The 16,420-nt window shown below is 40.9% G+C and overlaps 1 protein-coding gene across 1 annotated transcript; it reads right to left on the bottom strand.

Moving 5' to 3' along the window:
- Window positions 1-4,711: 4,711 nt before the first annotated feature.
- Window positions 4,712-14,932, bottom strand: LOC142964312 (endoplasmic reticulum aminopeptidase 1-like). The gene is made up of 19 exons (XM_076104581.1): window positions 14,652-14,932; window positions 13,707-14,210; window positions 13,120-13,258; window positions 12,802-12,936; window positions 12,530-12,650; window positions 11,649-11,803; window positions 11,283-11,396; window positions 10,821-10,952; window positions 10,442-10,573; window positions 10,004-10,087; window positions 9,533-9,690; window positions 9,061-9,140; window positions 8,750-8,933; window positions 8,464-8,620; window positions 7,290-7,474; window positions 6,953-7,114; window positions 6,677-6,817; window positions 6,240-6,321; window positions 4,712-5,859 (listed from the first exon to the last, which is right to left on the bottom strand). Exons 2-19 carry the CDS (start codon window positions 14,183-14,185, stop codon window positions 5,689-5,691), a joined length of 2,811 nt encoding a protein of 936 aa, XP_075960696.1. The 5' UTR covers window positions 14,186-14,210; window positions 14,652-14,932; the 3' UTR covers window positions 4,712-5,688.
- Window positions 14,933-16,420: the final 1,488 nt, after the last annotated feature.

Here is a 16,420-nt window from a genome sequence, read left to right as displayed (position 1 = left end):
TGGGCCACCTGTCGTCAAAATGCTATCAGATTTCATAGGATTGCACAGAAAGATATTAATACTTATTAATCATATATATATATATATATATATATATATATTATATGTATATCATTTTAAATTGTCAAATAGGCCACAACAACAGGATGTCGACAACTGGTTCTGCATTTGCATTGCATCCAAATATATAATAATCTTTGTAAAGATTGGAAAAAGTGGTAGAAGTAGTGAAACATTTTAGAAACTCTGTGCAGTTAGTATTACATGTTGGAAAACGGAATCCAGGAGGAAACACGGCACTCCTCATGATTCAGGAGACATGAGCCAAAACAAAGTTTTTTATAAATGGCCACACAGTGGCCCCATTGGATTCACATTTACACCTGAATTTACACTTATTCATTAATACTTTTAAAGTGATTTTTGAGATCCTGCTGATTAAAAAGAAACAGACAGACATGCAAACAAGCAGGACCAAAAGCATAACCTCCTTGTTGGTGATGATAACAAGTGGAAACAAGGAAACGATGCACACCGATCTCATTTTAACAACCACTGGAGTAAAATCTGTTCTAGTGGCTCAGAGAATGTGCTGTCCTCATTGAATTGTAGCTTTAAACCTGGTGCCATTTCTGCAGCTTGTATCCCGTCTGTGCCATCATCACATTCATTATCACAAAAAAAAAAAGCTCACAATAAAAATAATCTTTGAAACATTGTTTACTCCAGTGCCAGCTCACTCAAGTCCATGAGGCAGTTCAATAATCGAGACTGTTCATAAAGTCGGTAGAGGCACAGTGTGATGGTCCTGGCTGAACCATGTCTGTGTGAGGTGGAGGTGTGATGGGATACACCGGAGCGTTGTCCTCTGTGTAAGCAGGGGGGAGATCGTCAGGCTTCAATCCCACCTGAAATACACAGAAAGAAATGCAAAGTTAAATACATTCACATTGAAGTCGATGTTAGGCATTACTTTTGCAGTGAATTTAGGGTCTCGGAGACAGGAAGTGCTAAAGGCACAATCAAAATGGGACACACTTTTTTTTGTCATTGAGTGCTTTTGTTTTAGAATCACCTCATTATAGGAAGGTGGGGGCCCACAGAAGGCGGCATTGCTATATCGTGGTGGTGTGTGGAGCTCCTGGCTGTATCGAGGCACCCTGGGGTGGTCTTCGCTGTCCTGCTGTGACATGCTTCCATGGAAGGGGATGAAATATATCGGAGGAGGGCGCGTTTCCTGCTCACTGCGTCTCCACGCCTCCCTGTCTATCTGCTCCTCTCTTAAGCGACTGCACGCCCTGCAGAAGGTCGTGCAGAACATGATGGAGAGGCCGAAGCCCAGGATGCTCAGGAAGATCCTTGAAGAGGAAGAGGAGGAGGAGGAGGAGATGGGTGAGAGGAGGATGAAAACCGGGAGATGCGTGCAGGACAGAGGGAGGGGGAGAGAAAGGGAAATGAAGGGTCTGTTTGTACCAGTGTCACACAGACAAACGGTATATATTGGGATCTCAGAGACCCAAGGCTAAATACAAGGCTTTATGCTCATTTCCAAATGTTTTCATCTTCATCGATTGGGCAAGCTCAGTTTGTGATAAAGAGCAGAGTTAGCACACTACATTTCTGTTTTAAAGAAGTAAGAAGATAAGATAAAAAAGACAAGATTTTTATTTAGATTTTTCAAATATATATCTTACAGATTTGGGGTCTTTGGGACCATCAGATGAAGAAGTAAAGCCAATGTCAACAAAATAAGGGTTGAATTAATCACCAAAGAAACGTATAGAGAAAAGGAATTGTGTCTTACTCCAGAATGGGAATGCTGTCAAATGGCATTATTAGAGCTCTCTGGATAAACTCCTGATGGACCAAAATGGAAACGGAGTCAGAAAAATACACTACGAACCTGAATAGGAGACAGGCAAAACATTGCATATTGATTTTGCCATCAATTACACACTTGTTAGTCAGTCAGTCATTCGGTTGGTCTACAAAAACGTCCCCACCTTTTAGTGGCTACAATTTCCGCCCTAGGACGCTGAGTTTTGGCATGGAGGTCAAGTGTGTGTGTGTGTGTGTGTGTGTGTGTGTGTGGAGGTGTGTTTGTGTTCATGCCCATTGGCAAAAAGGGGGTCTGGCAGTGAGAGTGGCCGATAACATAAAGGCACATAACTTCTAAATGGATTCACCACTGCCAACTGTCATTGGTGTGTGTAAGCCCTGCCCTCTTTACTTAAGCCACGTCCTCTTCCACAACTCATGGACCATGTATGCGCATGTGGAAGCACTCACGAACGTGGTCATAGCTATTACGAATTCACGTTTGTTTATATAAAATGTATTCTTTCTGTAGCTGCCTAACTTTATAGACTTTAAACATGCTTGTCTTGTTTTTCTCTTGCTGGGTCAACAGAAAAATATACTTTGAACTTAAGACCCATAAATGTTTTGTCTACGACACCATGAGCCACGGCTATTTTATTGCCTTGCCTAGGTGGAGAGATAATACATTGATAGAAGGGCATCTTTCACTGGAAAACAGTTTGAACCTGCAGTCCCCGCATACAGTTTACAATCGTCCTCCCTGCGCTGGTTGGTATCATCACGCAAAGATCAGATGATCACATTTGTTCCAATTTGCTTGGAAACCTGTCAGGTGATCAACAGGAATATTGAGGTATGAGAAGGCCAGAGGCATCAGTATCAAAGTATAATATGTGATCTCATTTTAATTTGGCAGAAAACCTCAGATAAGCTGACTTGAGAAGATTCTCCTCTCCTTTAGCTACATAGACCATTTAAAGCCCCATTGGATTGGTGTATAATGTATTGTCACAAGCTGAAAAGAGGGCTGTTCTTGGGTCATGAAATGTTGATGTCAAACAGATGTATTGTTTTCAAAGGACAGCAAAGAAATTATACTGATGTCTGGCTGACAATCAGTGGCATTATGCTGTCACATCATATTAGTCATCAGATCTTAGCACACCCATGAATCACAGTCAATCACTGTGCATGATATTTATCAGACCCACACCTCAAAACGTGTTCCAGACACAGTTTGTATGTGTCCCTATGAGTCTGACTCTGACACTACATTTAAGCGGGTCTGCCTCAGATACCACTACAGTTCAACCAAGTCACTAATAACAACTTGTAACTACTGGCACTCTGTAGATTTCCTCTCAAGTGAAGTGGAACTAATACGGAGCTGTGTGGCTCACAGGTTAAAGTCTATCACAGGTTTTGATATTATCATTATTATTGATAATATTTGCTACCATTAGCACAGAGAAAGAGACCCATTTTAAACTAAATTGACTGAACTTTCACCTTTTTTCAACTAAACTGTTAATGTGGATTAAGTCCTCAACAGGATGTTGAATCTGTACTTATAGGGAAACGAAAATCATACATAATTCAGGTGGTCTAACATTACCACTTTTATATGCCGAGTAGATTATTAATCCAAACCAAGCAAACAAAAGACCACAAAAATCACCAGAGGTAGGTGAGGTCAAAATTCACAACACACGATCAGTGAGCACACTGGAACAGGGGCCAAGTCTGTAAATAGGCTACTGGCTAAACAAATAAAACGGCTCCTAATATCTTCATTTAAAATAATGACTCAATTTGATTCGTTTTCAGTCATTGAGCTGTGGATTCCATAAACGGGAAGCAGAAGTAGAAAGACAAAGTCTTACCTCCAGTCCAGAGAAGGCTCTCCTCAGGTGTACGACTGGGAGGGAAAACTCACTGGAGCGGAGTGCAGTTTGATGAGGGGGCGGAGTGTGTGTGTGTGTGTGTGTGTGTGTGTGTGTGTACATGCACTGGAGTGAGTGCAAAGCCCAGCATGTACAGTATATCAGCCCCTGAAACACCCTCAGAAATTAAAGCAGTCTTTGTTATATCAACAATATGTTTAAGCTTATACACAAGTGTTATGTGTATGAATATATGCTCATATATATGAATATATTCCATTTACTTCATTCGTTTGACGGTGTGTTTTATTAGTTTGTGCTAAAGGTCCATCAGAAGAATTTATGGCAGCATTAGACGATTTAAAGTAACAGCTACCTTTCGCCACAAGGCCTCAGCTGAGAGGTAAGTTACCTTAGAAACAGGAGTTTGAGCCGTGTGTGCGTGAAGTTGGGACACTTGCTAAAGCCTGAGGCAGAGGCGTAAAAGTATTAACAAAACTAAGATATCCTGAGTTAACCCTTTTTTTTCATACATTTACCTTAATTCAACTTCACACCCATGTCTTACAAACTCCACCCGTTTGTCAAACAGACTCTGTAAAAAAATTGAAGTCTTCCAACCCAAACCGAGATAACCCCTGATGACATCATCAGAAGATATTTTCAGTGACTTCTCCTGAGCAACAAGGCACATTATGCAACAGTTGTCACAGGTCGAAGAGTACTTACTCCCCTTGACAAGTTAAGTGATGTCGATGCTTTAAAATGAGTGGAGTTTCGTTTGAAAGACAAATACTCCTCAAGTTGTTCAGCCACCTGCTCAAGTTAGGTTTTGTATTGTGTGAGTGTTTGTGTGACTGAGTAGAGACACGGGTGTAAAACAAACCTCGAAATGTAATCTTGTGTTTGACCTGCTGATCAGAGGTGCAAAGGTTACAGCCACATAACTCTTAACATGCAAGTAATACAAGTATTATAAAGATACAAAAAAACAATGGAATACAATATCTGTACAATATTTAATTTAATTAACACGTCCTTACAAAATAGCTATGAATCCTGTTCTACAGAAGATTTGACAGTTTTATCAAAATAAGGCATGAAATGATGTTAAATAAACCAAATTTGAAACTTTTTTGTAACAACACATTCCTTATCAAGCACTTTCTTTTGTCGTTTGAGAATTTTGAAAAGTTAAAAGCGTTGCAAAACAATAAAATAAAAAGGAGTGGTGTGGTACCTAAATATTTGAGGGGAAAAAAATCCAATGTTCAGTGCATTTCTTTTGTGCAACATTTACTTTTTGTACAACATTGAACAATATTAAGTTGTTGCTTTCTGCAATGATAATGCAGCAGAAATGGAAAAACCGAGACTTTACACAGGAAACACTAAATTCATCTTTGAGCATCTTAGAATTTCAGGTAAAAACTTGCCCACCTCCCCACTGCATACAAACCCCCCCCCCCCCCCCCCCCCAACAAACAAACACACACACAACTCTGAACACAAATGTTCAGGTGTCATGACTCTTGCAGAGCGCATTCATTGTGCCTTTCTCCCTAAGTGATGTCACCCCCTAAAACCTTTACCACATGGGGCTTCTTTAAGGAAATCTGCAATAACTTAGATCTTTTTAACCTGAGGAACACCCTCCCATTGAACAACACTTTTAGGTTGTAGTTTACAGAGGTGGCAGAATGTAATTGTTTTGCAAGTCACAAATAAGTCCTAATTGTTGACACATAAGTGCCAAGTCAGGTTAGTCAGGTTTGGGGTAATTTAGAAAATGTACTAAGATTACACAACATCCAACGGTTTGTTTTTTATCTTTAAATTTGGGGAGGCTACGTCTGGAGTCACTGGTGTTAAAATCAACGTTGAAATTTGTGATTCAATCTCGCGAGTTGCATCCACACTTCTTGTTATTTCCGCCTTTAGCAACATAATTGTGCAGCCTAGACTTTTTTTGTTTCCTCTGGAGCTATAAATCTTCATGCACGGCTCTGTGGCTGTGTTTGTTCAGCCAGGCCTGCAGCACAGGAAGGTTGGTGTCCATCCAGCGGATGTTCTCCTCGATGGTCTCGTAGGCCTGCCGGATACATCTCATCTCTGAGCCCGACTCCTCAGTCAGAGAGCCAAAGAAGCTTCTCACCTGAGCACAGAGTAGCTAGACTTAAAAACACAACACTTTGAAGAATCTGCATTCATCTAATGAAGCCTAGAGCACCAAAGTTAGTCGAGTCAGACTGTAATCACATTATAACGCTCCTTTACTGTTGAAAGTAGCCACAATGTTAAATACAAAACAATTTTATCTTACAACCATTGCTGAACAGGTCAGCTTACAAAGTGCTTTTCATGGCTACTAAGACTTTCTTTTAATTTCTTGTTAAATTAGGAACAAAGTTACAGCAAACAAAAGAAGAAGACAAAGAAAGCATGTGGGACATGAACCCAAGAAAAAAAGCCAGGTTATTGGGGCAACAGCACACACTTTCTTTAGACAGATATAAGTATCACAGCCTTCCTTACCTCATCTAACATCTCCCTGGTAGAATACTGGTTGGTCACTTCAATCACCATGTGGGATATGGTGCTAGAGCCCAAGTCAAATCTACGGCATCGAAGCAAACAGAGACAGAGTTCAAAGTTCAGAAAACACAACTATAAGACAAACAAAAACAATGTATTCTAAGGCTCTACAGATTTAAACGACAATACTAACAAAAGACAAAATATGGAGTTTAAAAAATAAAAAAAATGTATTGACTCTATTTATAGCATGTAAAATGACAGGCTAGCAAAAACACTAAACCGTCAGCCAAAAATACTTACATTTAAATTTAAATATCTACACCAAGTAATTTTAAACTGCAGCTTTACGAATTCTTTGACTAATATTCTTAGATTACACATAGTTGCAGAGCTTAGAGAGGCATGTATAGTGTACGCATGATGGGCTGACTGACTTCTTGATCAAAGTGTGCCAGTTGGCTCGGAGGAAGTCCCAGGCCAGTTTGTAGCCACGGGGGTTCTTGCTGATAGAGACGACCACGCCCGGGAGGTCATGAGTCTTCATCACCTCACCGTGGAGGCTCTGCTCCATCATCCTGTGGACAGAAATAAGGGTAAAGGAAGGTCAAACTGTAAGACATAGAAACAGCGGGAGGGAGCAGAGAGGAAGAGGGTCCGAGTATAAAAAGAAAGGGAAACAAAATCGCAAAAGTGTGATATAATGCACGCACCACTTGAGCTTGTCCTGCAGTGAGCTGATGGTCATTGCAGACTTCATGCGGCTCTTTACAGACACTTGCAGCGAACGGCGGTACTGCTCAAACAGGAAGTCCCACCCCTCTGGTGTTCGAGCTCCAATCAAAAACACAGCCATGGTGATGTCAACAGGGAGGCTAAAACAGGGAAGACGTCCAGTTCAGTAACAACAAACCGAAAACTTTCAATCTCTACATACAAGTGCTTATAAATGTTAAAAGCTCAGCTCGGAACAGAGTCAGTATTTGTTAGGAAGAATCGTAAACAAATATCTAAAGGAAACAGTTGATGTGCTATTTCATGACCACTCACCTCATGGTGCCGTTAGAGTCCCTCCACCTGTTGAAGAGCTGGGTTGCCTTTGTCACACAAGGAGCGTAGTTCCTGACGCAGGCAAACAGCAGCAGGTAGCTCCTCTGCACTCGCTCAGACACTGTTCCTGAGTCAGTCCACTCCTGGCGATCAATCAGCCCCCGGAACAGATCAATAATGTAGTCCTGAGAAACACATGCAGTCAGTATATAAATCTGTCTATATTCAATATTGATTATGGCATTTATGAATCACAAATTGGATACATTTGGTTGTATTTGACTGTGGGCTAGACCAATCAAGTACCACGAGGACATAAGTTTAAGATCTGTTAACTCGTGATGGGCACTGTATTTAGGACATGTTACAAACAAAATGATTGATGAATTAATCAAAGATATGATGGAAGCAAATGTCAGATTCAGCCCTACATCAGTTCTTAAACATTTTATATTAAAAGGCAAACTATAAAAACTTAAAGAGAAAATAACTTCAGTTTCAACTGTATGTTTCTTGGACTTGTGTTGCATTGTGGGAGGAAATTCACTTTGTTTGAACTCCCAGGAGTTACAAGGAGCACTCTGTGCACAGTCCTTTGTTTTTCAGGCTTTTCTAGTGCTTATGCAAGGAACCATGACTCAGTGTGTATCATTTTCTAGCTACACAGAAGCACTGGAAGTTTAAAAGGTTCCTTGTGGAGTTTTTGACCTCTAGTAGCAATATGGAGCAGTTTGTTCATGAGTGGGTCCCTTTTTTTGTTTGTCTCGTGCATGAGGACCCACATGCACATTCCTGCCAATGCTTTCAAACTATTCCACAGGTAGCGGTAATGCGCTAAGAAACGCAGCAATTTACCAGCAAAGGCAATAAAGAAGAAAACTGCAAACAATACAGTATTTAAAATACCTAAAAAGAGTTAGCTTTGCAAGTTATATGAGGACTGAAATACATTCAACATGTTCGTTAGACCTCAAGGACACACACACTGAGTTTTAATGAGTAACACCGAATGTAAACATAACTTTTGTTTGTTTATAAGAAAACTCCACAGGCCATCTTTAAATGGAAGACATTTCTTTGTCTAGATCTTTCTGACCTCGAGGCTTACTTACTGCCTTGCTCTAGGGGGAGTTTTAATTGACATTTTGGATTCATCACTGCTGCCTTTACTAACCTTCATCTGGTTCTCCACGGCAGCCATGTCCCTCTTCTCCATCAGTTTGTAGAGAGGTACGAGCTCTCTGAAGCCCTCAGTCACAGCCATGATCTCAGTCTCATTGGACAGGTACAGAGACAGCTCCAGAGCCGTGTCCAGCCTCACCTTCCCTATACTGCAAACACACAGGAAAGGCTTCAGTTTTGTCCATTTTGGAAAACGTTCAATTTTAGGTTATGACTAAATTCACACGATGAAGGATAAACCGCAGGTTCAGCGGTTATTATCCGATCTTTAAACAGACCTGACCAGCTGGAAGACATTGTGGATGAGGCTGGCGCGATCGTTGCTGCTCAGGGCTGTGTGATTGTGCAGCAGCAGTTTGATAAGGGAGTTCCACCCTTCGCCTGCGTAGTGGACCATGTAGTAGCCGCTCATGTCCACATTGAACTTCACCCAGTCCACCTCCTCCGGCAGGTACAGGACATCTGCATGGAGGAGGAGTAAAGACAAGCTTTGAAGTGAAGAGGACTTGTAGCATTAACATGCTATGAACAATATTTGGATAGAAATATAGCAATATGAAAATCAGGGTCATCACAACACACGACTCACCGGCCTTTGTCTTAAGCAGGAAGCGGTGGATGGTGTTGGAGGCGCTGGTCATGTAGGTCAGTGGGATCTGCCACAGGAATCTAGCAACACACAATGATCATTTTAGAACAATTTTGAATAAAATGTAACAATTACTGAAAATATATAGGGGTAAAGATGACACACTTCACTTCATTGCACGCTTCGAAAACTGCATCACGATTATGCTACATCGCTCTTTCCAAAAAACAGTTTGCTTTTTTGGAAGTCAATAGTTCCATGATATCGCAATTCGGCAACAAATTGATGGATTTTTGCATTTGAACTGTTTGAAAAGTCCTTTCTTCGTCACAATCTGGTGGTAGCATAGAGAAAGACACAGTGGCTGTAAAATATACTATTAACGCAGGAAGAGAAGCTTGACTGATGCTGTGCACTGGTGTTATCTACCACAGCACTCTTAATCTTAATTTTGACTAGTTGGACATTTTACCCTTCAGTGAGGGAGTGGTCGTCTGACTTCAGGTAGCGCTCCTGACTGAGCCTGACCTCCCGTCCTCTGACCTCCACAGTGACCAGAGGGAAGCCCTCCTGCAGCGTCCAGGTGTCCATGATGGCCTTGACATCCAGCTCATCACCGGAGTACCATTTCTGCACACACACACATGTAGATACACAATAAATGACTGAACATCTTAAACAGTGACAGATTTATGGAACAGCTACAAGAGTACTATAGAAACATTTTTGAAATACAGAAAAATATGTGTAGTCAGTAGCAAAGTCTCATGTATGTTGAATATAAAAAAAGATTTCTGCTGAGAACCATAAACATTGTATGCGTGAAATTCCACTTTGAATAATAATGCTTGCTGAGCTTAATGTAATTATAATTACAGAATCTGTTTGCTCAGTAAGAGTGCTTTGTTGAACCTGGTTCTTGCTACAAAGCATGAAAACTTACAGAAGCTCCAGACTGGAGGTCGCGCTTGGAGCAGAATTCTTTGTGTTTAATTCGGCCTTCGTCCAGAACGTCTGAGTTGCAGATCTGATGGGGAAGAGCAGAAAGCTTTAGCAGAGAGTCATAACAGTGCCAACACGGGCACACACATTCAGCATCCAATCCCAAACACACCAGGTCCCAAATGACACGTCTACAATAATACTACCGATACTGCAGGGTTACATGAGCAGGAATAACGGATGGCTAATTTGTACCCCAAAAATATTTGTATGGAGAGCTGAAAGACATGCAACAACACTTATTTTAAGCTCTAATGTAAATGCATCCCTCAACTACTTACCCATAGTATACTCATATATATATATATATATATATATATATATATATATATATATATATATATATATATACACACACACACACACACACATCACTCACATTAGTCAGGCTCTCCCACAGGTTGCTGTTGACTGTGTTTTGGTAGCTGTAGCGCTTGAGGTATCGGATGATGCCAACCTCAAAAGCCTCAGGAGTCAGGAAGTCCCGCAGCATATTCAGAATACATGCTCCCTGGAAAAGAAAAAAAAAAAAACATACATGCTACAAATTAACAATTCAAATACTTTCTATTGTGTGATTAAGTACTTTTAACTTAGTGCCAACTTAATAACTTAGATGTTATTATACCTGAATATTTATGTTTTTGTTTCGACTGCACAGTTTGGGGATAACTTATTTATGCAAGTTATGATTGTATGCCTGGATAATTGTTTGCACAGTTCCAATATGGTTGGTCCTCTGACCGAATGAGGCTGACCTTGTCATATGAAACGTCGTCGAACATCTCCTGGATCTGAGTGGGGTTTTCCACGTCGGTGGAGACTGGGTGGGATGAGCTGAGGGAGTCGACCTCCATGGCCTCAAAACATTTCCCTAAGAAGACGTCGCTCTGGAAGAAAGAGAGGAGAGAGAAAATGTGAGAGTGGAGGGAGGAGATTAATCGGAGTTAAAAATAAGTTCAGGTCAGACTTGGGACAAAATCTTAAAAACACTCCACGAATGTCGTAGCCATATCCATCAAAAATCTGATGACATGAGAGTTATTCAGCGAATGCACAGTACTATACTTTTAGAGTACACTGTTCAATCAATATCTTCCTTTAGGAATATAACTTGAAGAGACAGAAATAGAGCGATATGAAAAAGAAAGATACACTGTACTGCATAACAGACAGGACAATTAAAAAGTAAGACACGAGTCAGTTCCCTCGGCTCTCACCACTTGCAGCTCTGGGTAGGTGATGTCGAGGGAAATAAACTCCATGAACTTGGCGAAACCCTCATTGAGCCACAGGTCATTCCACCACTCCATCGTCACCAGGTTACCAAACCACTGGACAGGAGGAACAACATGTATCAATTTCATGTGCAGCACCGGTATTAAAACAGACAAATGCATCTTTACTTTTAGACGTGTAACTACTGAACACGCCGAGTCTCGTAGCATGACACAGCGGCTTCCAAACAGCAATCGCGCCCTTAGGAAAGCGAGGCAATTTTTCTGTGTAACTTCCCAACGTTGGCAGCTTTGTACAGAATGATGAACTGTGAATGATGAACCAGTTAGTTACTGCAGGCCAGCTACCTGGTGGGCAAGCTCATGGGCGATGACCTTGGTGATACCCAGTTTATCTGAAGCGGAGGACTTGTCAGGGTCAAAGAGGAGGCCCGTCTCTCTGTAGGTGGTCAGCCCCCAGTTCTCCATCGCACCTGACTGGAAGTCAGGGATAGCAGCCAGGTCTGCAGGGTACAACATCAAGCACATAATAGCAACTACATATGGTACATTCACGTCACATGTCTGTTTCTCTTCAATTATCTTCTGAAATATGTACGAACACAAATCATTTTTTTAGAATTAACTCTTCTTTTTTACATATCGCTGTTTTAAAGGGGACATATGCTCATTTTCAGATTCATACTTGTATTTGCGATTCCTACAAGAACGTATTTATATGCTTAAATGTTCAAAGAACACATTTTTCTCATACTGTCTGTCTGAATATACTTGCATTAACTCTCTGTCAGAAGTGCTCCAATTTTGCGCCTGTCTCTTTAAGCCCCCCTCCTAAAAAGTCAGTATAGTCTAATGAAATATGTGTACTTTCCTTCATCTTCTTAGTTGATTCAAGAGCGGACACATGTTTTATCTGCTCAGGGCGCAGAGCCCTTGAACTGCTAAATGCCAAAATGTAAGGGATGTTTAGTTAAAGGGACCTCACACCAAACATGAGATAAGATGTGAATCTGGATGTCTGTACAAAGGGCAAACCGTGCCACTGTGCAAACAACCGATTTCCACGGACAAATGAGAGATCACAAACAGACACAGACATCTTCTTTTGACACACTGTTACTGTTTTCAATGGTGAACAGAGAGTCATTTAAGCTGATTCTACTAAATAAGTACAACATAAAAAGAAAGTCAAAACAGGCAACTTGTTTTTTTACAAAGTAAATACTGACCCTGTTTGGGAAGTGGGTAAGGAATATCAAAATAGTCGTCGTAGAAGTCCAACAGCTTCACAGCAGCATCCAGCGCAAAGGCCGTCTGGTCAATCTTCTCAGGTACAGCGTAGACAGAGATCTAATGGTAGTCACAGAACGTTTGTTACAAGATATTTTAAAATGTGTATGAACATGTCTCTCCAAAATACTGCAAATTTAAAAAGGTTACAAATACTTCGACATGAATTTTCTGAGTGAGAGAACCTAATGATGGCCTTCATCCGCCTCACCTTGACACCATGCTGGGTGGTCTTGCTCACAGACAGGAAGTCAGACACAATGTAGGCCACCAGGTAAGTACTCATTTTTACAGTGGTGTCGAAGTGATCCTCGAGCAAACCGCCCGGCAACTCCACAGTCTTTACCTGAGAAACACCGGTTTGTAGAGATAGAAATGGAGAAGAGAAAGAAGAAGTCAAGCGGTCAATTGAAGACAGTACAGTGAATACGTATATTTTTCTAAATTGTAATGCTTCTTTACAACTCAATTCTGTCAACCAGTTCTTATTTGGAATCATTGTTCTTAAATCTAAATGATTGATGTGTACCTTGGGCATGTTGGATATGGCTATGTGGCGGGGCTCTCGTACAATCTGTATGGTGAAGTTGGCTTTGAAGGCGGGCTCATCAAAACAGGGGAAGGCTGCACGAGCAAAGGTGGCTTCAAATTGCGTGGATGCCACAACCCTAATAATGTAAATAAACATATGTTATTGCATGCTTTAAGAAGATTAAAAGATTATTAAAGCTGCTGTATGTAACATTTCTTAAATCAATTAATTCATCATTGGCACATTTGTTTGTACTTTGGCAGAATTACCTTCAGTAACATTACTGATAACCTCTGTCTCATACTAGTGATACTGTTAGTGCCATTTCTCAATTCTCAAAGACTACATTTCCCATCAACCCTTGTGTTTCCAGTTGCATATCTGTCTGGACAAACTGCTTCATCCCATCAGCAGTATCCCGTAATATCCAGTAAACGCTGCCAATCGTGCGGTCACTTATGGTCTTGATTTGTTGTGTTTACTTTTATATCCCAAATGAATGTGCTGCTGATTCAGCGATGTTAAAATGCTACGTACGGCTCCTTTAATAGTGACGTAGAAAAACAAGTTATTCATGCTCTTACCGGACTTCCCCACTGCTGGTGCGGTAGCTGCTCTTGTAGAAACCATGGAAGCTGTCAGAAAAGTTGGCAGCAAACTCCAGCTGAACTTCATACCTCCTACCTTTGCTCAGCACTGAGTCCGACAGCAGGGCGAGCTGATGGAAGTGAGGACACTCCAACACCTGGAGAGGCCTCGCGCCTTCAGGTGCAAGGAGCCACACATTGGATATCTGCATCTGCTTGGCGTGGAGAACGATGGTGCTGGTGTCCTCCTGCACATCCAGCTGGATGCGAACAACTCCTGTGAAGTCGAGGGTGGTCAGGTTGGGGTGGATGCTCAGGTCATAGTGGAAGGGGTAGATGGTTTTAGGAAGCCTCATGCGGTCCCAGGGGAATGGCTGGCCGTTGGTGGCCATGGGGGCATGGGGTAGCTGTGCTCCTGAGGAGGGAGGAAAGGGAACGAACAGCAGCAGCAGCAGCAGGAGAGGTGCCGCTAACATGGTGACGGCCAGGAAATCCTCTCACCTGTAATACAAATATCATAAAAATGTATACAGTGTTGTGTTCAGAGGTACTCCAGTTTTAATGTGCATTTTCAAATTGCATTTAAATAACAAATCTTACTTTCTAAGGACCTGTGGACACTGATAGGCCAGGATTTAACTGTCCATTGACAGATTTAGCATTACATACATTCTTATTATCTATCTGACTTTTCTGAAAACTCAGTGATAGCTGTATAGTTAATATTACTGCTACTACGCAAACAAACAGTGAATAATGAGTACGCACGACCTTAACTGGACTGGAAGTGCAATACTTTCGATATCACAAACACCTCCATTCATTTAAGGCCACGAGTCCCTATTGCAGTAAACCCTGTTATTTTACTAATACGGGGGCTGTTTTATCGTCTTTTATAATATTAATTATTTGTGTAAAGTATGTCATTAAATGTCTACTTACCGTGTCTTCTTCAGCACGCAGTATTAGCCGAGCATGTATAAAGTAATTCAAGAGTGAAAGTGAAACAGGTGGCGGAATTGCATTCTGGGAGGAAACCACAGGAAACGTCCACTCTGTCAGTTCGATATCATTTCCTGCAGCTGTGGTGACACGAGCTTAAATTCGAGATGTTTGTATTTCAGTGCGTCTTTTCATCTTATTCTCCTTCCAGTCCAGGAAGTACGAGTCAAAAATACACAGGCCCGCTGTTCACCATGTAAGCCACCAAGCAACGGTCAAGCAAAAGTAGCATTACTGTATCACTCCATCGTGGTTATTAAAGGGTGCCTAAACAAGAGTGACCATATGTTACAGTAGGAAATAGAAGGAAACGTCTTCTGTGAACAGGAAGTTCCGTGTCGTTGTGGTCTGCAATAATCACTTTCACCACCAGAGGGTGCCATTGCTTTGATGAACGGTCATTTCTGTTTCTTTTGGCTTCCAGTAATTTTATGTCTGATGATAGTCGTCCCTCAAATATAAATACATTTTATGGAACTGACTGAAATTAATTGAGTTAAGCTGAATTGACAGAACTGTCAGATATACTTTCTTTAACCCTCCCATTTTGACTTATCGTCAGTGAACATCAGTGAAACACACACTATGATGCATTAACTACTCTGTATCCAAAGCATATTTACTGACTGATAAAGTTTTAAATAAACAACTCCCCCGGCTTTAAAAGGACTCTTTTCTTTCCTCAAACCCTAAAGCCAAGTCATAGGATATGGAACTTGTATTATAGATACAAGAGGATCGTTTGAGAATTACATTTACATGGTGAAGCCCATCATGACACAGTGAAAAACAAATACTATTTAATTAAATTTTACAATAAATTAAAAAGTTAAAAAGGTTAACAGTCAAAATTAAATTTTAATACATGACAACATAGCAAGCTATAAAACCTATATTGCTGAATATAGAAGCACTATAGATCCATGAACTATCCAGTAACAGCCTATATTGTTGAATTTTATCATCTGATTTCCTCTGTATAAACTGGGAGGATTGAGAAGGTATCAGTCCCCCCAAGAGGAGGTCATTTGGATGTTTTACTTTCCAGGAGGGAACACTATTGGATCCATCGTCTGTAACCACTAGTTTGTTTGTTTGGCTGCAGCTCACTGAAGGCGTCTTGATTGTTGTTTCTCACCCTCGTGGTGGGACAGGATTGTCTTATCACCATCAGAGGTGTGACTGGGGTGTGGCTTATTTAACAAATCAGTGCCTGTGTCTTATCATTGTTGATCTCGAAGAAGACCTCTGAGGCCCGAATCGTCACCACAATAAAACAAAAGTATATGGAGCCAGAGTGTGAGACACTCTTTTCCTACTTTCATAATAAAACTAACATCTTACATTAACAAATGTGTAGTCAACTGGGATTACTGATGATTGTCATTACTCATTTTACATAGTGCTGTAACATTTAAAGAAAATATAAAATGAAATACATTTTCCACCATTTAACTTCATACATATGATCTGTTACTTTTCAAATCACAATCTCATTTAAGAAGCTGGTGAGGATTTAAAGTTTCAAACACAAATGATGCACTGCTGAATATCAACTCAAATCTAAATATGTATAGCACACTCAGAGTACTTACACACATCCACAAAGGGATAAAGTCCATCCCATCTGCAAACATTAATGAGTAAACTTTACAACCTTTCTTATGGGAGGTCACTTCAGCAGCTGCTCTGGTGTTGCAGTGATCATT

This window comes from Anarhichas minor, unplaced genomic scaffold (assembly GCF_050575085.1).
Source record: "Anarhichas minor isolate MPS153535 unplaced genomic scaffold, ASM5057508v1 ptg000030l, whole genome shotgun sequence".
In the NCBI taxonomy this organism is placed as follows: Eukaryota; Metazoa; Chordata; class Actinopteri; order Perciformes; family Anarhichadidae; genus Anarhichas; species Anarhichas minor.
This window is presented reverse-complemented; position numbering and strand designations above follow the sequence as displayed.